Source organism: Ambystoma mexicanum, chromosome 1p (genome assembly GCF_040938575.1).
Source record: "Ambystoma mexicanum isolate Mex_15411 chromosome 1p, UKY_AmexF1_1, whole genome shotgun sequence".
Classification (NCBI taxonomy): Eukaryota; Metazoa; Chordata; class Amphibia; order Caudata; family Ambystomatidae; genus Ambystoma; species Ambystoma mexicanum.
This window is the reverse complement of record NC_090921.1, coordinates 37228445-37253906: the sequence shown is the minus strand read 5'-3', so window position 1 is coordinate 37253906 and position 25462 is coordinate 37228445. Positions and strand designations below refer to the sequence as shown.

The 25462-nt window shown below is 44.2% G+C and overlaps 1 protein-coding gene across 2 annotated transcripts in view; it reads right to left on the bottom strand.

The window, feature by feature from the left end:
• Positions 1-11637: 11637 nt before the first annotated feature.
• The window catches only part of LOC138565518 (zinc finger protein 271-like), a 50600-nt gene continuing 36775 nt past the window's right edge, over positions 11638-25462 (bottom strand). For both annotated transcript variants that reach the window (XM_069642985.1, XM_069642986.1), the window contains exon 2: positions 11638-18821. In XM_069642985.1, the coding sequence (XP_069499086.1) occupies positions 17149-18821 (1673 nt within the window). In that variant the 3' untranslated portion in view covers positions 11638-17148. The remainder of the gene's footprint in view (positions 18822-25462) is intronic.

The window sequence follows — 25462 nt, the reverse complement described above, 5'->3', positions numbered from 1 at the left end:
TTTCTATTTCCGACAAAACCTTGACTTACAGACATTTAGAAATCTTTTTGGGACGTGATTAGCAGTCAAAACGGAACCTGAGCATGTTTTGGCCCTTCAATTTTCCTTATGTTTCCAGGTAACATACGATCCGTGCACACATTTAATCCTTTCTAGTGACTGTCCACTATCAGGACGTATAACGCTTTGGAGTTTTGTATTTCTCTTTTCCTATCCCAAGACAACGGCTGAACACCTTTCAGCATGACCAACACTAATACACACACTTACAGTCAGCCCCAGTTGACACAAACAAGGGACTAAGTTACCAGGACAACCATTCATTACATGGTAACAAGCAGGGATCACAGCTCCATTTCGCCACGACGCGGAAACGACATTTTCAGGTAAACCCTGGGGTCTATAATAGCCCACCCACTCTCAGATCCAATTGCATATAGATGCATTAAATTGCAATATACGGACGCATGGTCGTGTTAATTAGTAGCGCACTTGCCACTTATGGCTTTTTACATTTAAATAAGTGTTTAAAACATTGTTTACACGCATGCATGCCAATATAGCATGCTTAGTAACTGTGCACCTTAATAAGAACTTTGAATGGATTCAAAAATGCATTTTCACTTACATAGAGCCAAAGGCAGTATTTAGTAGCGCACTTGCCACTTATGGCTTTTTACATTTAAATAAGTGTGTAAAACATTTACACGCATGAGTGCTAATCAATGACTCTTTGATACCTAAGTGCAATGTAGCATGCTCAGTAACTGTGCATCTTAATATGAACTCTGAATGGATTTAAAAATGCACTTTCACTTACATAGAGCCAAGGGCAGCGCAAGCTTTGCCCCCTGACACAACAAGATCAGAATCTTTAGGTCTGAACTGAAACTTAACGTAACGAGCAGACTTGGTATAACTAATGATAAAAACCGCCACTGTTTTTCCTCCCCCATCCTTCTACCTCGCAGTTGGGATTGATCCCAATTATTACATCTTCAGTAATGGTTACAAGAAACAATGTTGGGTAAGAAAGGACCCTTTACCTTACTGCACATTCAGCACACATTTTTTTCATCACAACCACTCACTAATTTTTCATTTTTTTGTGTATCTCTGATTTTCTCTACCCTCATTCATCCTCCCCTATCCCCTGCCCCTTCTCTCTGTCAGTTTTGAACTCTAATGGAAATGTATACGGTTAATATGTCAATTGCTGGTCTTTTCTTTTCTTTGTTATGGCTGACTGAACTTTTCTCTTGACTTTCTCATTTTGATCTCTGCAATGTGACATGGAATATGGTGTTTTGAATGCATATGTACTATTTTCACTCATGATTGATTGCACCTAGATATGCCCTGATTTGAGAAAGGCACCTTGCCGAAACACGTGTGATCTATAGGGCAATTTAATTAAACCTTCCTATCACATAACCCTATTTGGATTCAGCCTTATTTTTTCTCGCGCATTAATAAAATTGCAGTCACAGCAGCTTGTTTTTTGAGTTTAACAAACGGAGTTGAGAAACTCAAAGTCTCCGTTCTATGACACACCAATGCGACAGCATAAATCTTTGCAATTAACCAGGTCGCGGAGGCATTAAGTGATATCGACCCAAAAGTTCCTTCACATTACATAACCAACACTCAATTCTCAGTCATGTCAAACTATCTTCGCGATTGACAGGGTGGGATGATCCTTCACCTCTGTGTCTTTTATAGAATCATGACTTTCTATTACGAATGTATTGAAAATCTTTTTTCAATGTCAAGACCCAGAGGCTCGGATTAGGCTCGTTTAATGCCTCCTGAGTGTAGTTCTGCGAATGTTTGAGTCATGGCCAGATAATGAAGAGCTGTCCAGAAAGACTCTTTGGGCAAAACTAGGTGCATTGCTATGTTTAATTTCCTGCAAGAGGGTGTCTGACGTCAAAGCTTTGGAAGTGGACAGGAAGTCCTTTTCACCTACGGGAGTAACGTTCTATATAGAGAAAAGAACTAAGACAGGGATCAAGACTGTAGAGTACGCAGCGTTTCCAGACCGTCCCAGGTTATGCCTGATCAGATGCCTCAAGGTTTATGAGAACGTTGCAGCTCAGCCTAGGCCAGCAGGTGAATCTCAATTATTGATAGCGGTAAAGAAGCCATTCCTGGCAGTATCATCAGCTACATTAGCGAGATGGGTGAAATAGTGCATGGGCCAGGCGGGTATTGATGCTGATCATTTCAGGGCACATTCCACTAGAGGGACCATGGCTTCCACAGCGTTCAGAACGGGAGCCCGCTTAGAAGACATTACGAGTGAGTCAACCTTCAAGAATTTCTATTTTGAACCAGCACCTGGCAATGGGGAATTACCAGGACCGCCGGGGCTGTAATGCTCCGGTAATTCCCCATTGCCAGGCGCCGGAAGAAAACGACCCTGGCGGCAGCCACGCCGTTTTTACCAGCACGGCTACTGCCAGGGTCGTAATGAGGCTCATTGTCCATCTTGAGAAAAATGGAGCACTTTGCACTTTTTTGTGTCCAGCATTGTATTGTGAAAGATCCTGCCAACAACTCGAGGCAATTGAAGTGGAGGTCTAGCTCCTCCTCTGACCATCTCACCCCAGTGGACCAATTTCCACATCCGGCCCCACAGCCCCAGCGGCTGGCATCCGACTCTATAATCAGGTCCGGGGAAGAGCCGAATATTGCCATACTATTCCATGCTTCCATGTGGTGATACCACCACTCTAGTTCTGTCCTCACCTCTTGTGAAATAGGGATTCTCTGTTCGTATGACAGGCCCTGTCTGATGTGTTTTATCTTTAGACCCTGTAATGCCCGATAATGCAGGGGACCCGAGAAAATGGCCTGGATCGACGATAACAGACGGCCTACAAGCCTGGCCAGTCCTCTTAAAGGTATGTCCTCCTTCGACATCATGGTCTTTAGCTCTCTCCTGATAGAGTTCATTTTCTATAGAGGTAAACTGAGAGTGCCCTGTACAGTGTCCAACATAACACCCAGACGATCCATTGACTGGGCTGGGGTCAGCTCTGATTTCTCCCAATTCCCTAGACACCCCCATTTTTGTAACAAGCCTATTGTGCTCTTCGTCCTGGTCTGAAAGCAACTCTCTGTCCTGGCACATAATGCATATATTATCCAGGTATATGATCAATCTGAAACCTTGCTGTCTGCGGTGTCCTACTACTGGCTTCCTCAGCTGTGTAAAGCACCACAGCGCTGATGCTAGGCCGAGCAGGAGACATGAAAACCCCCATCTCCGACTTTCCAAAAGAATTGAAGAAGCTGACATTGAGGACCATCAGGTATGCGTCTCTGAGGTCTATCCGAGCCAGCCAGCCCCTTTCTGGAGTATGTCCCTCTGTAGATGGATGCCCTCCATCCTGAAGTGCCTGCATACCAGAAATGTATTCAGTGCCCTGAGGTTGCTCACTGGCCTGACCTTGTGTTTGCCCTTCACCAAAAACATGTTGCTTATAAAACCTTGTCCTCTAACAGCTGGTCTGAAAGCTTTCTTTAGCTGCAACTTATCTATCTCGCCATCTAGCAACAATCGTCTTACCTGCTGAGCCCGATCGGTCTTGGAAGGTATTCATATACTGGTTCTTGCCAAAACCCTATACTGTCTGTAAAGCCCAGGAGTCTGAAGATATCTCTCTCCACTTTTTGTATATGTTGTGACACTTCCCCCCCACCGGAGGGATGAGTGTGTTTTGTGTACATTATTGATAATTGATCTCTAACCTGAGGGGTTTTGTTTGTGATGTTTGGCGTTGCCTATACAGCTCCTGCCTCTGCCCCTTACCCTGGATGGGGTTGGCTCGCCGCTCATCCCGCTCTCTCCAGTATGTTAAAGCTTGGACTTTATCTAGTATGGCATATGTACTAGCAAACTTTGCCAAGTCCTTGATGAATGTCTCACTGAACAATTTACCCTTGGCAGACGCTGCTGCTTTTGATGGGGCTTTTATCTTTTATAATGCCCTGAGAGAAGGCCTGGAGGTCTTCCATAATGCCCCTGATTTCCTGCATCGGGCCTCTACCGGCACTTACAGCTCTCTGAACAGCCTTGCTCATTCTGATGCCACTTACGTGAGAGCCGTCAGAGTCCTCTTCAGAGTAATCCCTACTCATGCTGTTTGTCTGCGCCGACTTTACTGCAGAATACTTGGGCTGCCCCTGTCACTTTATTTTTCTTCGTAGCTTCATGATGCCTTCACAGACTGTGCAGGGGATTGTTGCTGTAGTTGAAGGAAATAGAGTGGAGACCAATGCTTTCGACTGTACAGGGATTTTGCTTGACCTGGTATGACCATTTTGACCTAACTTGGCGGCTCTCATATGGTCTTTTGGTTTCTGTAGTTTCATTCACACGGGGATCAACCAGTCTCTGGTGTTAGCACTCACGTGGTGCCGGTTCCCTCTGCAGCTGGTCTCCCCTCAAAACTTTTACAGTTTTTTTTAACTTAGTTCACTGTGCCACTTTGCGACTTTCATCCACCACAGCCCGGCTTTTATCGGCTGTCCCCTCGACTCACGGCTGTGATGAACCTCTTGGCTTTCTCCTTAATTGGAGTTAAGGCCAGTACCAGGAGTTTCCTTTGCTCACGCTTATCAGCGTCGACACACTCCATGTACCGTTAACATCTGTTGCAGCACACTTGGGCTACTGTCCTCGGTCTTACGATTCCTGCGGCAGAGGTTTTGCGGTTCTGCGTCGGAAAGGGCAAGGTCGTGTATCTCCTTGTCAGCCTCTCGATATTCGCCACCTTTCTCCTCCTCTTGAACTGCCAGACCTGTATAGCCGTCTTGTCGTGCGGTCTGCCTTGCTTGTACTGTACTCTCTTGCTACACCTTTTATCTCTGTGGGGAAGGGAAAGAGCCATCAGGCATGTGTGATTCTGATCAATTGCCTGACTTTGACTGACCCGACTGACCCTTGTTTTGGGACATGTCAGATAAACAGCTCTGGTCTTAGTCTGTTCTTCAGTGTGTCGTGCGGAAGTGTTTGTGTCGAGAAAGTGGGGGGGCAGTGATTTTGATTGCCCTAAGTGGTAGGATGGGGAAAATGGGTTGAAAGAAGGCGATACCGCACACCGATAAGGTCCCACTCCCTGAGGAACCCCCATCCAGGTGATACCCCCTCACTGGTCCACCCCCAGGAACGGGATCCAAAAGCGATGGTGTGTCCTGCCATGGATGACAGATCCCCGGGGACTAGCTAGGAGGACACCTTCAGGTTTCTCACACTGCTCTGAAAAAGGATCAGAGAAAAATTACGACTTTTCTGAAACCAGTGGCACTTAAACTTAATGAACTCACTCCGACAATATCAGAAGATGAATTTCCGCCACTGGCAACGGTTGCGTTACTGATGATGGATCGTTAAACTTGTGTTTCAACCTGCAGCCTGACTCGATTGGTGGTGCGACCCTTACAAACAATGTGGGTAACACCAGTGAGGCTTTGAATCATGGAAATATAATTAGCATTCCCTCTGGTAATGCCTCTAAGTTATCGAAAACCCCCAATTTAGTTCCGATTTTGTAAAGTGTGTATGCCTCTTCACCAGCTGACAATGTCTCATATAGCTCCTCGTATTCTTCAGAAGACGATGTTGCACCAGACTTCGAGATAATAACAATATTGAAAGCACTTTAAGCCTTTTGTAACAACATACATAAGGAGCAGCAGTTCTTGAAAACAGGTTTAGTTATACTTGTGTTATTAGTGGTTCAGCCCAATGAGCATAATTTATCCACCAATATACACGGTTTTATGGGAAAAGGCATGGATGAATCCATTCAGGAAGCCTATAATAAACCAACTGATACAGCAAAAAGATACCATGCAGAGGCTTCGTGTGAAATCAAAATCAGTGTTGCCATTGATGAGGGCACACAAGAAGAAAACATTATATCGGAAATTAATAGTACGTTCTCTTACATAGCGGTTAGCCCGTTCCAAAGGACAAAGCTAATTTTATTTTTTAATTTTATTGGCTTATTCAAGCCTTTAAAACACAACGTAAACAAATCTGTTGTCGCCACATCAATTACATGCAAAAGAAAGACATTCCATCTACTTTACAAGACCCTTTTCTCCGTGGACAAGGTAACATTGTCAAAGAACGGTGGGTTTACAGTATGAGGCCAAGTGCGTGACTGCGCACCATACAGTTATTCTTGAGCTTCACTGGCTGTTGCCTCAAGGCGTCTTCAATTTCATCCAAAAACAAGGTTAGCGCAATAGTCAGTTTCGCGTTCGAACCCGTGAACAACGAATGCCACCCTTCTTCAGCATTCCTCGTTACCTGACCTTCCAACAAGTGACCAAAGTGTTTCATTCTTTGGGTTCCAAAAAAGGGGCAGAATAGTACAAGATGCTTAGTCGTTTCATCACAGGTGTCACAGAATCTACATAATACATTTATCTTGTCCCTTCCAGCCCAGTTCTTTGTTCGATCTTTGGTTCTAATCAGGTTTAGACGAAATCGCATGTGTGTAGTCCTCTTCCTGTTGTCAGGGAATAGTACTACGTAGTTTTGTAGTCTGTTAAATGCTCTGGCTTCACTCGGAGCGTCTTTCATTGTTTTAGCCGCCCTTTGGACTTCGCTAGTCAAGATCCAGTCTGTTTCCCAGAACTTTTTCTTCACCAGGTCTGGATTTTCCTGAAGCGTTTTTATATTGGTTTCATACATGATCAGCAGCTCTTCACATCTTTTGGTCCATAGAGATAGTATGCAGTCAAGGTTGCCGCTGCCAGGCTTACATAAGATTCTAAATTGCGGGGCAACCTCTGTCAGGATGATTTTCCTGAACAGGGCAAGGGTGTTACAGGTGATCCGGCTTTGATAGAGATCAGGCCTAACTCATATCGCAGACAAGCTGTTGAGATATTATTGGGTAGATGGAGTATTTTCACACAAAATATGTGTTCTAAGGTTGACCAGAATTCTTCTGGACATCTGAAGGCATTTTCAGCTCCGTATATGAGAGCTGGGACCACCTTCTGTTGGTAGAAGGTTATCACCGGCTTTAATGAGAACTTACCATATTTTTTGTTTAGTATCGTAGCTTGGCAGGCATATTGTCGACATTTTATTTTAGTAGTCTCCATCCAAGGGCCATCATTTATATTAGCGCTAATCTGCATGCCAAGATATCTAGGAGTCCACCGTGCTTAATTTCTCACTTCCCAAATGCCATTTGAATTTGTTGTTCTTCCGATGGCATCGTGATTGCAGATTTTGTAGCGTCAGGATTTCGCTCTTTGTGTTGTTGATGAGCAGGCCATTAGATTCCACATAGTATTTTACGGTGTTCATTTTGCGCTGAAGACCGATTGGCGTGGTGTCTAGCAAAATCAAATCATCAGCATACAGCATCCAGTTTAGCACAGAGCCGTGTATTTTTGGAGAGAAGGATCGAGGCTTGTCGATTGCACTGCCAATATCAGATAGAAACAGTTTGAAAATTATTGCTGCCAGTGGGCACCCTTGTTTTACACTGCAGAAGGTGTTTCTTTCCTCCGATTAGATCCACCCTGATCTAATCGGATCCTAATGTTAGTAGCACAGTAGATTTCTTTGATGGCGGCTTGTAGACTCTCAGGGCAGCCCCAATTGGTCATCTTAGTCCAGAGTAATTCTCGATCAATGGAGTCGAAAGTGTGAGAAAAGCCTATCAGGGCTAGGTAGACCTTTCTGCCAGATCTTATATGATCACTGTCTAAGATCCGTTGTGATAAGTTTCTGTTGCAGCATAGTGGTATATACTTTCCCCAGCACGTCCAGGAGCGCTATCAGACTTTAGTTTTTTGGCTCCAGGTGATTTCCTTTTTTAAAAATGGGGACAATGATTGCTTTCTTCCATGAGTTTGGTGTAGCACACCTGCTGCAAATTCTGGTGAAAAGCTCTTTACATAACACTGCCCATATTTCGGGATTTTGCTTTAGGGTAAAGTTAGTCAGACCATCTGGTCCAGGAGCCCTTGAGACACTAACGTTCTTAATTATCTGGAGGTTGTCTTCTTTGGGGAATGTAAGATTCCATTTTGTTAGAGTCAATGTTGTATGGTGCGACCACTTCCCTTTTTTGCTGTAGAGATTCGTGAAGTGGGCGATCCACCTTGCTACTTATACCATATTCGCCATAAGCGCAGATTGAGGAGTGCCTTCATCATTCAGTAATCTCCAAAACTCAGCCGAGTTTTAATTTCTCATCTTTTGTATCAGAACAAAGCTAATTAGGGGCCAATCCAGGAAGAAACAGTGTAAGAAAAGTAGAGCTAAAGCCCGGCGGGCCCAAGACCGTCAAAGAATTAACTGTCAAAGGGTTTACTCTGGCAAAATTCCTTCACCAACGGAGACTATCCCAGTGGTGGTAAACACAGCTTCGAATTGCGTTACATCGGGAAAATGATTTGACCCATTAGTAGAGATACATTGAAATAAAGATCCCCTTAATAAGAACACTACGGGAACTTTGGATAATTGGATTAAGCAGAAGATAAGCAAATTAGTAATGGAATATAACCTTAGAATGCGAGGCACAGCTGTTGAGATGCCCAACTAGGATGAAACATGTTTGGGGATGCTTGTGATCTCGTGCAGAAGGGATGTGACCTAGCAGTTTGGGCTGGACTACCCCTTTGGGAGTGGGACCAAGCCTGATTTGCATATGGACTTTCCCCTTTTGTAATGGCTTGGAAGGTGAAGAACATTGGTCTGGAGGGTTGGCCAGAGCAATGCCAGAGGTTAAGATTTATTCTAAACATTCCAAACATCACCTCTTTTATTTTACAGCTGTTGAGATGTGCATCCTAATTGAGGAGAATATTTTGACACCCAGTGAACAAACAAGTAGACAATGACATTTTAATTACAATCTGTATGCTTAGATCCAAATGTGGGCAACGTAAATAATAGGATTTAAATTACTGAACCGTTTACCACAGCAGATAGCGCATTTTTAAATCACAAGAAAAGTTTAGATATTATTCACTGTTTACCGCACTTGCACTTTATGACTTCTGAGGACCTTGAACAGGTCGAAATCCCAGGAAGATCTTATGAGACAAACTGGTCATGAGTTCAATTTGTCTCTCCCATAATCTCTGAACTGATCATGTTCAATTGGGAAGCGTTCTTAACATTGGGCTTTGAATTTAAGCGTGTAATTGATAAACATGGGAATGTTGACAAGGTTAACCCGATTGAGACCAAAAAAATAAAGGAAAATCACGCAGTCAGAGATTTGGAAACTATTATTGCTAAATGGGCCTCAGTATTGGGAGAGATAAAGGCACAGGCCCAGAAGGTGATGAACTATCAAGGGAAAAAAAACAGACGGATGGTTTCACCAAGAAAGGGTCCTTAAGAACATCTTTCCTTTTTGACATGGAATACAAGAGGTTTTAGTTCTTTTATGAAAAATTCCTTTGATAAAACCTTGTTGTCTGATTCAGATATTTTTATTATACATGAGTCTTGGCTTGCCATCGATTTTAGCCTCAATGGTTTTAATACAATTCAGAGAAGGGCACTCAACAATATGATTGATAGACCTTCGGTTGGCCTTCTAATGGCGGCTAGAAATGTCTTGATACTGAAGGAATTTAGGCTGTGTCTTATCAATCAGCATGTACTAGCTGGGGTCTTAACAATGGATATATGTCACACCACTTCCTAGACCACGGACACACCTCCCCACTCGCCCCTCCTTGTCTACCCATTCCCGCACTCCCCGACACTCGTGCATCATGCCCCCCACTCACGTCGCACACATCAGGGCACGGCATGGCATGTTTGGGGGAGCGGGTGTTTATCGCCCTTCACGGCGGTGGCAGATCAACTGGAAGCTTCGTCACTTCAGGAACTCACATCCTTTGCGGAGACCGGCGCTTCCCGGCGCTTCACGGATCACGTGACTTTGGTTACCTAGCAGCATTGCAACGCTTTCGGTTCACATCACACGTGACTATACGTGCGTCCCTTCCGAGGATAAAAGGAGTCGGTGAACCGAAGGCGTTGCTTCACAGCTGTTTAGTTTTGGATCACGTGACGTTCTCTCTTCGTTCAAGGACCTGCTCTGATTCTGACCTCGGCTCGCTCCACAGATTCCTCTTGCTTAACCCTTCAAGTACTTTTTGGATTTGCCTGTTACCGACTCACGCCTGCTCCACGGATTCCTCTTGCTTAACCCTTCAAGTACTTTTGGATTTGCCTGTTACCGACTCACGCCTGCTCCACGGACTCCTCTTGCTTAACCCTTCAAGTACTTTTGGATTTGCCTGTTACCGACTCACGCCTGCTCCACGGATTCCTCTTGCTTAACCCTTCAAGTACTTTTGGATTTGCCTGTTACCGACTCACGCCTGCTCCACGGACTCCTCTTGCTTAACCCTTCAAGTACTTTTGGATTTACCTGTTACCTACCCACGCTTGCTCCACGGATTGCTCTTGCTTTAGCACTTCATTGGCTAGGACCTCGGTCCTACAAATAGGTGGTTGCCTGTTCTACCCTACAGCACGTTTCCAGCCTAAGCTAGGAGACCTACGCCTTGACCCAAGTTCTCACAGGTATTCTGGTAATTTTGGGGTTTATGTACATGGAGGTATTCGGGCCCTGTTTCTTTGCTTAACCACTGTATCTTGCTTTGCAGCGCTCAAGGGGTTCTTCCGGCTGTTCCCGCGTCCTGGTTTTCCGGACTTCCACCTGTGGCCTTAATATTCACACTGACCATATAACTAAATCGGTCAGGGTGTTTCTTGGGGACAGAGGGGTTGTCCATACTCTACACGACCAACGAACTTCGTAACAATATAGGAATTCAAATTATGATTTTAAATGTTTAAGATCCCTTGGGAGTGTTTGTAACTAGTAAAAATATTACTATTTAGTTGGAGGCGATTTCAACATTCAGAGATATCCTTCAAAACCCCAAAATAAGGATAAAGAAATTGCCACAATGGTGTAGCATTGGCATTTGATATCAAAGAAAAGGTAGGAATAACTATGCAGAACCCAAGGGAAATGTTTATTGATAACTTCATCGGGATGTCCAATACCGTATGTATGGTCAAATGGGCTATATAGATTTTGGATTGACTATATATTTATCCAGGGTGGTATGTTTGATAGCATTGATAGGTTTCAGCTTATTACCAATACCCCTAGTGATCATTCAGCTTTGATAGGTCTTGTTTGGGCGATGATAAAATAAAAAATAAAAAATGCTGCTAACCAATTGATTTGGACAGAACGTGACATAGTCAAAGTTAATTATGAGGCTCTTAAGGTATTTGAAGATATAAAAGATATGCAAGATTTCGATTTCCAATTGTACTATGAAAGAATGGGAAATATTGTAGAAACACTAGGGACATTTACAAAGAATAATTCACATTGTAATGAAACAAGAAGCAGTGAATAAGATTTGTACGGTATACAGAAACTGGACTAAGCAGCACAAACGTTCTACTACAAACATCCAGTGGCAAATCATGAATAATGCAATGTGTAGTTCTGATTTCTGCACATTTTGGAATAATGGAAACAAATTTACTACTATTTCTGCAGTTTGTTGGGCACTATATGTGCAAGAATCGTACACGAAAAATGCTTTAGTCGAGGAAAAGAAGTTTAATGATATTTATCATGGCTATAGTTACTGTGGAGATGGTATCTCCTAGGTTGCTGATGATATTGAGGAAGCAATTAACAGTTTCCAATATAGTATATAAACACAACCCCCATGCCTATGCAATAATTATGGAAATACGTTTTAATCAAATGATTTTAACTGGTGTAGTCCCCATTAGCTGGAAGAGATCCATTTTGATTCTGATTTATAAAAAGGGCTCTAGAACCAACCCGGGAAATTACAGAATATTAGCGATGGTGGATTTTTTGGCCAAAATATTCTGTCATTTTATATTAAAGGAAATTAATCAATTGATTTTAACAAAAAAGATAAACAAGATTTCAGAAAGTAACAAACCCATTAACAAATGTATGGAATCTATCATATTTAATTTATTTGCTTATTTTAAGAAAGAAACACTTGCTTTATGCTTTGTGGACTACCCCAAAGCTGTTGATAAAGTAACCAGGTATAGACTATCGATGGGGTTGGATGCTATAATTCTATATTTTACTATGGCCCTTTCCTCAGATACTTCATCACAAGTACAAATGTATATGGATGGATAACTGAGTAATGCTATTAATACAATTTACAGCCTAAAGCAGGGCTGTATTTTGGTCCTAGTAATTTTTAATATTTATGTTGCAGACTTTGACGATTATTATTTGAGAATGTATAGAGTGTGAACTAAGGCCCAAAGGCATCTAGGCACTAGCGAGGACAGCAACCCAGGAAAAATACATGACTTCATCCTCTAAAATACTGAAGAGAAGAAGAGAAAAGCAAACGTATTAAAATAAATAGGTTTTCAACGCTCTTCTGAATGGGAGATATTCAGCAAGGTATCTCAAAAATAATGGGAGAGCATTCCAAAAGCTAGGGGCCAAAACTGAGAAAGAGCGACCACACAATCGGTTTAGTTGATATTTGGCGATCTTAAGAAGCAGCCGGGACGCCGAACATAGATTTCTCGCAGGGCAGTACCTTTCTAATTTCACTTTTAAATAGTGAGGACCAACATTATGCACAGCTCGATGGACAACACACAGAATCTTAAATTCAGTTCGGCACCAGTGGCAGCTACTGCAAATGGCGCAGGAGCGCTGATGAAGGAGTAAGGCGAGGCACCATAAGTGCCAATCGAGCTGCAGAGTTTCGAGGTACCTGCATCCGTTGGATCTGGTACTTGGACTGTGCCAGGTAGACACCATTGCAATAATCCAAAGAGCCCATTATGGTGGACGTCACCAGTGTTGTATGGTTTGCTGGGGGAAGCAGAGGAAGGATCTTCCTAATAACCTTTAGTTTTCCAGAGCCAGCATTACAAATAGCAGAAATCTGAGCCTCTTGAAACAGGTTTCACCCCCAGACTTTTTACTGAGGCACAAGAGACCAGACAGGGGCCAAGTGACTCCATCCCCTGAAAGCCGACTACCAGAACATCTGCTTTGCTTCCATTTAACTTCAACCAGTTTGCCGACATCCAGCTGCCTACTTTCTCCAGGCAGACGATGCCTTTAACAAAGTTAAGAACTGGCTTTCATATGCCGACCATACGGCTATCTTTGACCGGACACCAATCGGACTTCAACTGTGCTTAACTGTCTTACACCAGTATTCTAAATAAAACAAATTGTTACTTAACTTGCCAAAAACTAAAATAATGATCATTAATGGGAGTAGAGAACACTTATAGAGAATACGTATAAAACGTTTGCATGGAAATTGAAGGAATTCCCATTGAGACAATAAAAGGTTATATGTACCTGTCACTTCTATCACTTGGGGAGTGATCCACACAAATATCAGGGTCGTCGCTGAGAACTATTGCCCCCTCCTCCTCCTCACCTGTTTCTGTAGATGAGGCTTCAATTCTTTTCCCACCTTTCTTCTTGCCTTTGTGTCTTCTTTCGTAAAGATAGGGCCGCCCTCGGTTCAAAGCCACTCTGCTGCCTTATTGAATGATGGCAAGCGAGAGGGGCTCCTTCCCGATGGTGTCCAACAGAGGAAAAAGCCAGAAGGCAGAAAAAACCTCTCGGATTGTTCTTGTGACACCGGGAGCTGCAGTGGTTGACAGACTGTAGTAGCACGAAGCTTCCAGATGACAAAGGATGCAAGCGGAATCTCCAAGTAACAGGACGAGCCTCGGATGTCAACAGGCTCCAAAACTGCAGCGGTTAAACCTCCAAAACAATAGGGGTGCTCTGGAGGGGCACTGCTGAAAAGGACTGAAACTTCCCCTCAGTTGGGGAAAGTGTGTAGCCAGGGATGTTCCGGAAAGGAAAAGGAAATCAGACGGACCGGCGCATACGTTAAGCGGAAAGAAGCAGACACGAAAAGTTTCCTGGAAAAAAAAGAAGGTAGGAAGAAAAGGTCGGAACCCAAGGCAGGTAGTGAGCCAGAAGAAGAGGATCCGGCACAGAACAAAGTACTCGGAACGAACAAAAATGTGTACCGGGTAACAAAAGGAATGGAAGGAACAGGAGAAGGCAGACGAGGAATCAGGGAAAGCAGAGAGAAGCATGGGAAGAATATGCTAGTGTCAACCTCACGGAGGAAAAAGCAGTGAGTTGCAACGCAAAGCTGGGGTGGAAGGGGAGGAGCTAAAAAGCGGAAGAAAGAGAGGGGCACAAAAGACTAGACCTACACACCCGATAAAACGGGAAAGTCGCCTAGTAGGCCAGATGTGCCAAGAGAATCAGCGCATGACAGTACCTGGGAGTTCCGATTTTCGACTCCTTCGATCACAGATTAGTGGCTGAGGTTGTAAAACCAAAGGTTACTAACACATTTAATATTATACTATCTTTTATTTCTAATGGTGGCGGTTACTCCCTTGAGGGAATATTGCTGGATAAAGAGTTACTTTGGGTAAAGATCATGGAAGGAAAGCTCTGGCATAATGCCTTGGGTCTTTCCCCGACTACTCCTTTCCCCGACTACTCCTTTAGAGGCAATTAATAGTGAATTGGGAATTATGTCCAGGCTGACCCATTTAAAATTGCGCCACAGTTTACACTTTCTTCAAATACTTGAACAAAGTAAGAATGAAGAATCCCCTTACTATGAATGTGACCAATTATTACTATGGTGATGGGTAAATGGTTGGAAGACATTAAGAAATTCTATCAGGACATTGACTTTGTTTTAAATGTGCCAATTAATGTAGGCTTGATATCAGAGAAAGTAAGCGTAAGGCTGAAGGATGGGATCAAATTTAAAACATTGAACATTTGCCTAACAAATCTTTCTATTCTGTATATGCTACACAGGGTTTCACGAGTAAGACACCATTGAATTATATTTGTAAAGTTAGAAATGTTAAGGTACGACGTTTCATGATGAGACAACGTTTTGATCAGTTACCTACTTATGAACGTAGAGGAGCTTGGCTACAGACTGCAAATGCCCAAAGATTATGTTGCATTTGTAATAATGATATAGAGACTTCTCTGCATTTATTTACATAATGTACAACACTGCAGAGTAACTATATTTAAAGGGTATCATGAATTTGTGGCAAATTGTATGCAATATAGGGTGACCAATTTTGGTCACAAATTTATTCTGGAGAATCCCTAAAAATATCGCTCCTTATCCAAAAACTGCATTTTAGTTTTTAAGAGGTAGGAACTTGAAATGAATTATGAAATAATTGATTTAATCTTAAATATTAATAAGTGAGTACACAGTTTGAGTTGTTTTTAGTGAATATTTGTAGTTGGACTCTGTAACGTAATTTCGTCCTTTTAGGTGCTTGTGTATATTGTATCATGTATATAGGTGCTACTGGCATTTCACGCTTAGCCACAAAGTAAAGAACTCTAATTATAATCTCTCAAGTAGAGTATCATTCATTCAATTGATGCAAGAAATGTTATAGCAATTATAACATTTGTAGAGATTTTTGAAATGTTTGCTGTTTTTAATTACTCTTCCAATCTGATCTAGATGCAGTCAAAAAGTAAATTAACACATAGGGCCTCATTACACGGTAGGCGCTAAGGGATTACCGGCACCGGTAAGGTCACCGGTGCCGGTAATCCCTTAGCGCCCTACTAAGAGGTCCCTCAGTGGGTCTCGTCCTTAACGCCTGGTCTGACCAGGCGTTAAGGACGGGACCCGCTGAAGGACTTCATAGCTAATAACGGTACCGCAAATTGCAATACCGTTATTAGCTCCTTCCCCATTCCCATTGAGCCCTATGGGAGCTCAAATGGGAATGGGGAATGGTATTTGGAATGGGGATTTACCGGGTCCTCCAGGGCGGGAATGACCCTGTAACTCACCATACCGCCTACCCGGACCCGCTATGCGGTAAGGGAGTAGCCATGCCGCTAATAGCGGCATGGTTACCTCCTACCGTGTAATGAGGCCCATAATCCGACTCTCTGTCTTTTTCAAGGCTAAATTTCTTATATAATCTGACCTCCAGATGTAGTCCAACGTTTGCAATATTAGGAAGCATTTAATGTGTACTTCGAAATATAGGTATGAAGTTCCATTAGAATCTCTTCTCCTCCCCATCACTATTTAAGGGTTGCATTAATGTTGTACCAATCTTAGGGCCTCAGTGCCGATGGAATTACTGTATTTCAGGGCTAGTACATATTAGATTATAGTTCAAAGCAGTATCCTGTAAGGATTCACCCTGGCGGTCCGTGTGCATTTTTCCTACTGTATCATGTTTGGGTTTTTTCTTCTTTTCTGTTAAGAACATTTATGTTTTGTGTATATGATGGGTTAATGGGATTTTAATCAATAAATCTAATTAAAAAAAATAGAAATAAAATTCCCACCAATGGCACTTAAGAACTATGTCATGTGTTTTAAGCATTCACTTTCAATATGTTTGTTTGCTTGACATGCCATATTTGTCTGCTTTTGGGGTGTTCTAGTAGTCACAGAACTTTGGTTGTGTGTTGTTGTTGCTATCTTTTGCTGTGTGTGAATGGTGCATATAGAGACTGGATATTAAGCAGCTTCTGATGCTCCACGGAGGGATCTATAGCTTTCTCACATTTTCTATCCAGTTAATAAGCTAATTTATATGCACTACAGTCTGATTATTGTCTTGGCTTTAGGTTTAAACACTCTGTTTTGTGTTTGTTACATCAATTCTCGATCAGCCTGCAGGCTTTGCAGGTACTCTTTCTAGTGCACTATGCTCATGGTCTCCATCTAGTTTTGTCATCTTTTCTCCAAGTCCTTTTTCTTAAATTCGTGTTTTTAAAGCCTGGTTTTCTTTATTTTTAAGAAAGTGTCCCATGGTTAGTATGTCTGAGTTAGTATTTTGTAGCATACATTCAAAGACAACAATAACACTCATTCTTGAGTCTACACAACAGGACATCAGCTCCATGTAACATTCCTGTTTCCAAAATGCAGTTTCCAATCCTGCACCTGTCTTACTTTTTTCCCACCAACTGCTGTCATGTGACCATAAGGTATACAGAAGCCAAACCCCACCCCAGGGATGCTACTGAACTATGAAAGTTCAGCCCTGTTGCAACAACCTTTGTGGTGACTTTGATGTCGCTTCAAGCTTGACGACTGATTAAAGTACTTTCCGCACTCACTGCACCCGTAGGGCTTCTCCCCAGTATGGATCCTCAGATGTCGGGTCAGAACTGATGAGTAACTGAAACATTTCTTGCACTCTGTGCACCTGTAGGGTTTTCCCCCAGAATGAATCTTCTGATGCTTTCTCAGCTCTGTGCTCTGAGCAAAGGTTTTCTTACACTCAGTACATTGGTAAGGTCTTTCCCCTGTGTGAAATCGTTCATGCTGGCTTAGGCTTGATGCTAGCCTGAAGTGCTTGCCACACTCTGTGCACTCGTAAGGCTTAACACCAGTATGGATTCTCTGATGAATGTACAGAAGCCAGCGCCGAGTGAAACTCTTATCACATTCGGTACAGTGGTACGGTTTCTCGCCTGTGTGGGATCTCTGATGTTGCCTCAGGTGTGATATCTGTTTAAAGTGCTTACCACACTCAGTGCACTCATAGGGCTTCTCCCCAGAATGAATCATCTGATGCCTGCACAGAATCGACCTGTGAGTAAAGCTTTTCTCGCACTCAGTACAATGATACGTTTTCTTTTTGTGGGACCTGCGATGTTGACTCAGTTGTGAAGCTCGCTGAAAATGCTGATCACATTGCTTGCACTGATAGGGGTTGCCCCCAGTATGGATTATGCGGTGGCTATACAGAAGAGAGCGCTGGCCAAAGCTTTTCTCACACTTTGTACACTGGTACGGTCCCTCCTCTGCATGGTATTTTTGATGGCTCTTCAAGTTTGACACCCGATTAAAGTGTTTACCACACTCTGTGCACTTGTAGGGCTTCTTGCCAGAATGTATCATCTGATGCCTGCCCAGATCTGCCTTCTGGGTAAAGCTTTTCTCACACTCAGGACACTTGTATGGTTTCTCCCCTGTAAGGGATCTCTGATGCTTCCTTAGGTGTGATGTCACCCTGAAGTGCTTACCACATTCGGTGCACTCAAAAGGTTTCTCCCCAGAATGGATCCTCTGATGCATGTACAGGTTAGAGCTCTGGGTGAAGCACTTTTCACACTCGGTGCACTGATATGGTTTCTCCCCTGTATGGGATCTCTGATGATCCCTTAGCTGTGATGTCACTCTGAAGTGCTTACCACATTCGGTGCACTCAAAAGGTTTCTCCCCAGAATGGATCCTCTGATGCATGTACAGGTTAGAGCTCTGAGTGAAGGTTTTCATACACACTGTGCACTGGTATGGTCTCTCGCCAGAGTGAGATCTCTTGTGTAGCATAAGATTATGCCTGCTAGTGAAACACTTCTCACAAACTGTGCAAGCAAATGCGTTTTCTTTGATGTGGATCCTCGTATGTAAAGTAAGTTGTGAGTGCTGAATGAAGCCCTTTTTGCAGTGTGTGCATATATGGTTTCTTATGCAATATCTTTTATGCCTTAGGAAGCTGGGTTGGTCTATAAAGCTTTCCCCACATTCTGCACATGAGCGCAGTGTTTGGATCGCTTGCGTGTCCACGAATGCCTCTACCAGTTCAACAGACTGCACTTGTCCACCATCTGTATGATTCCTCTTCTGTCTCGGAACAACTCGTCTTCTAGAATTTATTTTCTGAGGCCTGGTTATGGGTATAGATCCATTTCCTATCGAGGAAAGCAGAGGAACAGATATTATTTTATTTCACTGTAAAGGCTATGGGTTAACAGACCTAGTGCAGAACACTAACACACTGTAGGGACATGAGGGCCTGCCCTCATCTTCCTGCTCCTTAAAATAATATTTAGGCGAGAAAAGCAAGAAACATAAGCACTATTAAGATTAATATCAAACTAAAAATGAAGAGGACTTAGATTAAACCTGTAGAGTTGTTGCATATCAGAAAATAAAAACTGCCAACATGTATTTGCTGTGTACGTTTTCTAAATTAAAGAAATACATGAGGAAAACTTCAGTGGGCAGAGTCTCTGTACCCTGCTCCACACTGCAGTTCACGTTCAGGTAATTAGAGGAGGGTTACCAAATCTTCCGGTCACTGTTTGAGGAAGCATTTATTTAACACAGGACATTACTTGAGGAAAATACTAGGGATGACATTTAAAGTTCTAGATTTGTCAATCCTTACACAAGTCCTCCTTACCCTCACTGGCTCCTATGACCACAACTCTGCAGCCCTTCTCCAAATATACTCCACCATCCAAGCCTGGATGGCAGCCAATGGACTTTGCCTCAACGGAGACAAAACTGAGATCATCCTCTTAGGTCCCAAAGAAATACTTGACAAATTGAACCAAAAATATAGCAATTGCATCATTGCTAACACCATCATCCCCGTCTCCTCCTCAGTAAAGACCCTTGGGGTCCATCTTGACTCCACCCTATCCATGAACAGACAGGTCAGTGCCATTGCCTCCACCTCTGCCCACACCACTAAACTAATAAATGCCATCAAACCATTCCTCTCCAATCAAAACTGCCTCTATATCGCACAAGCCCCTATCGTTGCCAAGTTAGATTATTGCAATGCGCTCCTTGTAGGCACTTTGGCAAAAAATCTAACCCGACTCCAAACTGTCCAGAATAACACGCTCTGAGCAGCACTCAGCATCCCCAAAAGAGACCACATTACACAAGCCAGACGAGATGCCCACTGGCTCCCGGTTAAGGAAAGAATTATATTCAAGACTCTTACTTTAACCCATAAATGCCTTAGCCTCGCTGCCACCTCTTACCTATCCGAAACTATCAACAGACTCCTCAGCGCGCACCAAAAGAGCGCACCACGCTAACCAACTACGCATTCCGCCCATCAAAAGAGCCAAAGCAGTGGGTATCGTTTTTCCCACCTAGCCGCCAAACTATGGAATGCCCTGCCCAACGCCCTTCGAGCTGAAGCCTCCTTCCCACCTTCCGCAAAGTTCTCAAAAACCGCTCTTTTCAACTGACACCCTCTCTTACTGCCTACACACCCTCTTTGTATTGACTGTAACTAAGTATGAATAACCAAACAGAAAGTCTGTAATTAAGCTTTGCTTACTGCCTGTATCTGTTAACTGTTATTCTCACTGTAACCATATTTGCTCACTGTAACAGCGCCACGATGCCTCAGGGCTGCTGAGCGCTATATACATGCTAATAAATAAATAAATAAAATTACATTGAAAAACATGGCGTACTACCTGGTCCCCCTCCTAACTTATTTTTCAATGTTGTGATGAGGCGTTACGAAAGGCCACTTTAACACCTTGATTTGATCCCAGGGATGTTTCCCCTGTCTCCTCCCCTCTACCCTTGCTTGCCCCCACCCCTCCAGCACTATCTGAAATGTCGTCAGGCCTAATATGATAGTCGCTTGTTTTGTTCCTCCCCTCCCTTTCTGCACACCTCTCCCTCATCTTTTGTGTTTCTCCGGCTCTACCAGAAATGTCATCAGGCCTAGTACGGTAGTCGCCTGTCTGTTTCCATTTCCTTCCCACTCTCCCCCTCCCTTCCTTATCTATGTCTTAGCTCTTGCACTATCTGAAATGTCATCAGTCCGAGTATGATAGTTAATTTCACATCCTTACTGTTCATGGCCTGTAAGAATGTCATTGTATTTTCCCTTGTTCCCTCCCTTGCCTTGAAGCGCTTGAAACACATTGTGTATTGGCGCTATATAAATAGAGTATCAAATCATATCATATCATATTGTTAATTCTACAAAGTGGTATGCTTGGTTGAAATCCCCACTAGTCATGGCAAAAGGGGTGTTTGGGAATTGGCGTTAGGGCTGTCCCTCTCTCTTGCTCGTCTCCCTTGGTTTAACCACACCGTAGCCCAGGCGCCCATATTCCCGGTTAGTCCTAGTGATTGGCAACTCCTACTGTCATTTACTGAGGCTAGTGCACTGATTTCTATAGGGAGTTGGGGGCAGTGCCTTGCGGTCTCTCCGATGGAATCGTATGCACAGCCATGCTCAGTCTCATTTTACCCTCCTCTCCGTTTTCTTCCCCCACTCTTCTCCTCCCCAAACTTGTGTCCCTCTGATCTCTCACTCCCCCTTCCTACCTCCACCCTTTGATGTAACTTCCTCGTCCTCCTCCTACTACTACCACACGTCTTACTTCTTCTACCGGTACTACCAGTTCTCTAATACACCCTCCTTTCTGCGACCCACCACTCTGCTACAACTACCATCTCTACTACTGCTTCTTTCTCCTACCTCCACTCACTTCTCCATTGACCACTACCTCCCCACTCCTACTGCCTCACTACTGGTTACTACAACGGCCACGTCTCCACTCCTGCTGTGCTGTGTTCACCACTATCACTGCACTTCTCTTCGTCCACTGCCACTTCTCCACTACTACTACCTCTCCTTTGCTACTAACACTCATCACGACCACCAATTGGGTACTATTACTACCTCTGTACTGCTACCATTACTACGTCCTCCTACCATTCTTTTCGCTTACTCAGGCACATGCCCTCTGCAGCACCTGTGTCTTCTTTAACAACCTCCACAATCCTTCCCTCTGTCCTCCTGTTGGTCTCTTCCTGCCACCTCTGACCTCACCCTTCTAACCCACTCTAAATCCTATCCTGTTTCCGCCTTAAATGTCCCTCCCTCGCCCATGATTCTGTGGCTCTTCCCAGGCAATCCAATGTGACTATTATGGAGGGCGAGTGTGGGAGGGCAAAGAAATGTTCAAAGAGGCCTAAAGCCCTGCCCCTTTCATTGCCATGCAAATCGCGGCATTCATTGGGGGGGGCAACTCATCAGTGCATGGTGAGCGGTTTTCCCTTTTGCCGTGGCCTCTTTGCACACTCAGTCTAATATTGTAATATCTCTGGTGGGCTAGCCATTCCTCCCCATGTGCAGGCTCCAGCTGGCATCTTACTATACCAGGAGGCCATACCGGGCTGCTAGCTTTCCATAGTGTCTCTTTCTTCCTCTACCTTGAAGCCGCCACGTCCTGTGGTTCGCCCACAGGCCTCACACGTATCTTCGCTGGCATCATCCGTTGATTCAGGGCCGCCCCACACATTTTTTGATTTGACTCATTTAAGAATGCGTTGAAGAAGGAAAACAGGAAGACTTTCTGGGAACTACTGGGATTGCCACAGAAATGCACGGTCAGCAATGTCCTGAATGCTTTCCTACAGTGGCCCATTCTAGCAGTACCTGTGGTAGACCAGGTGATGACACTTGACACAAGGTTGACAGTGTTTGAGCAAAATGGACTTTAGTCTCATTTTCTTAAAGAAAGGTCCAATCAAACAGCTACAGGGGCTACAGGTTTTCTGTAGAACACATGAGGATTTTATAAGGCAAAGCAATGTCACGGATGGGGCAAGATAAGTGAGTCTTCACTCAGTGTCTATCACCTCAACGTTCTACCCTTCTTAATCATAAAGTCCAAACGTACTTTTACGAGTCTTGCACTTCTTGGCACATCTTTGTCCAGGCATAATATGGCCAATAGGGAAGTCTCCAGGCTGCCCTAAAGTATTAATTCAAATGTTCCAAGGGGTGGCCAAACAAAGAGTTTTCAAAGCATATTCGCAAAGGTCCATCTCTAAGCCAATCACCTCCAAAACAAATAAGAGATCCTGAGAAGGCTCCTTGAGGAGTTACAGTTCGGCCTTCCCTTCGCCTCTCTGCTTTCACGTCATAGCCCAGGACCTCAACCAGGTCGTCCACAGTGTCCGCTTCTAGGGCTTCTTGGGCTTCAGCATCTGTACTGGTGGCTTCTTCTTGCCCCTTGGGCTTCCAAACTCTAGGAAGGTCTGGCATCAACCTTGGGTTGTTGAATTCTCACAACCGGTTACTAGTCGACCTTAGGTTCTCTGAAATTCACAAGGGGTCCATCCCTCCGAGACATTAGGTTCTCTTATGATTTAAAACAGGTCAACGGATATTTCTTGCCCTCACATTAAGGGTCTTTTCAGGCAGCCAATATTCAGTCAGCTTTCTGCCATGGGCCAGTTTTCCCGGGCTCACTGTTTCCCATGTGTTGCTAGTGGAAAGACTTAGAGAGTGGCTTACCAATTACCCGAGGACTTTGAGAGGTGCTTGGGCCTCTCTTGCAAGCCTGCTTCTTCAGGGCATACAATGTCTTGCAACTTCTAATCCTCTGCAAAGCTCCAGGGTTTGGGCTGCCTTCTTCCAGGCGGTGTCCTCATTAACATTTCTCCACCACAGTGCTTCAACTCTGCCTTCTCCCCTTGTACCATGGGATCAGTATCTGGTATGCCTGCTCTCTCCGGGATCGTCTCTGCTTTGACATTTCTTTCACATCCTCTTTTATGCACCCTTTTTTGGGGCTGTTTCCATGAGTTGTCATCGGATAGGTTATTCCCCTTTCTAATTTGGATTCTGTTTGGTGATTGGTTAATCCCCCGGGGACTCTTAATTTCATTTATAATATCATTATTAGCCTTGGGTAGTGGTTAATTACCTGAAGGTTTATCTGAGGGTTGATACAGGGCTGCCAGATTTGAAAAGCACCGTAACATGCAGAGTCATCTTGGATTCTGTCCAAGAGCTGGGCCCGGCTCAGTAGAGTTCCACAGATTCTCCCTTCTGCGGGTTTGGTCACCAGTACAGTAACAGACTTGCCATTCCATTCCGGGAGCTGCTATAGCCCTTGGTAAGGTATTATGGGAAGCAGCGTCCTTAAGAGCAGCCAGGACACTTGGCAACGCATTCTGGGAAACTGAGTCCATGGGAGTCCTGGCCCGAAGGATTTCCTTCAGTAACGATATAACACATCTTTCGGGGGGCAAGGAGCTGAGAGGTTCCTCCTCAACCATGTCTGTAGGCACATTGCTTAGCGGCCGGACAAGGCAGGTCCACGGTGGCTTGATTTCCCCACACATTAACAGGAGGGTTTGAGCAACGCGTCACACGTGTTAACTGCATAAGCCCCACATGGAGCCAAACTATTGTACAGTCTAAATGTTAAAGGTAGCACCCAAATGATATTCCAATGAGCTATTGACTTATTGAGCATAAGTGCCGTCTGGTGCCTCTGCCCAAACAATGCCATTGAATGGCCTCATTGAATGGCCTCATTGGTTTTACATTTCACCCCAATGCCACATTGCTGTCGATGACCTGAAATGAAAAGGGGGCCAGAAGCGGCCGATGGATCTCAGCGCCTGCCACTGTGGCATGAAACTGGGGCTCTGCAGTGCTCTTTGGAATGTTCTCTTATTTAAGCAACAGTGCTGCATTGCAACAGCCTTTACTAGGTGGTTACGGCCCTCAGCCGATGGCAAATATAAGGCCCATGGGACGTTACCAACAGGTAATGGCCCATCGGGGGGGAATCATTGCTCTAGGGAAATTCCACCCAGTGGGGGTTAAACTCGGTTTAAAACAAGGAAAGACTAAGGCGAAACATTGGAATGGTCAGACAGAAGACTGATAGCAGCCAGTATTGCCCTCTGCCCTCTGCCACTGTGTTGTCTGCAATGGAAGTGCCAACATTCTAATGTTGTAATATAGCAACATAGAAATGTATATGTTTCAAAAAACGGGATGCGTGCTTGCCGCAGCCCGTTCTTTGAAGCAAATACTCACCCAACATAGCCACCATGGAAATGGAAGGAGGGGCTTCATCCCTCTCCTGTTTCTATGGCGGCACTGGAGCATCGGAGGAGCAGCGTGGCAGTGCCAGGAAATGGAAAGGGGAAGGGGGAGCAAAATGGAGATGGCAAGGGGCCTAAGGTGGGAAGATGGTGGGCGGTGTGAGTCATGTGCTGCTTGCTCTGAACCCGTGCTAGGATTGTTAGTTTCAGCCCAGGTTTGGAGCAACCTAATTGGCTAGTGCATTGCCCCCAGGTGAATATGGGGGTTTATTCTTCCTGCTTTCACTGGCTCCCAGTCACCCAGCAAATCAAAATTAGGAAGTGCACAAATGTATCTTTAGTTTGGCTCCAAAATACTTACACAAATCATTGCATAACAACCAGAAGAGAACGAGCCATCACAAAGTGGTGTGGATTTCTGTTCCCAAATGACACCTAATAACCTAATGTGACAAGCCAGTACCCTGGCCATGTCAACGCAGGAGTTTGGGGGCTGGGGGGACTACTTCAAAGATGGACCAGAGCCTACCATGACCCTGGGAGGCAAGGTAGAGTGGGATGCAGTGCCTACCCCCATACCAGGTGCCCACATGCTTGTTTGTAGACCTCTAACACCAACCTTGCCACGTAACGCATAACTTGCCTGTCTACCCTTTATGCTCGCAGATCTATGGGGAGAAACGAAACGCCCCCCCCCCCCGGAGATGGAATG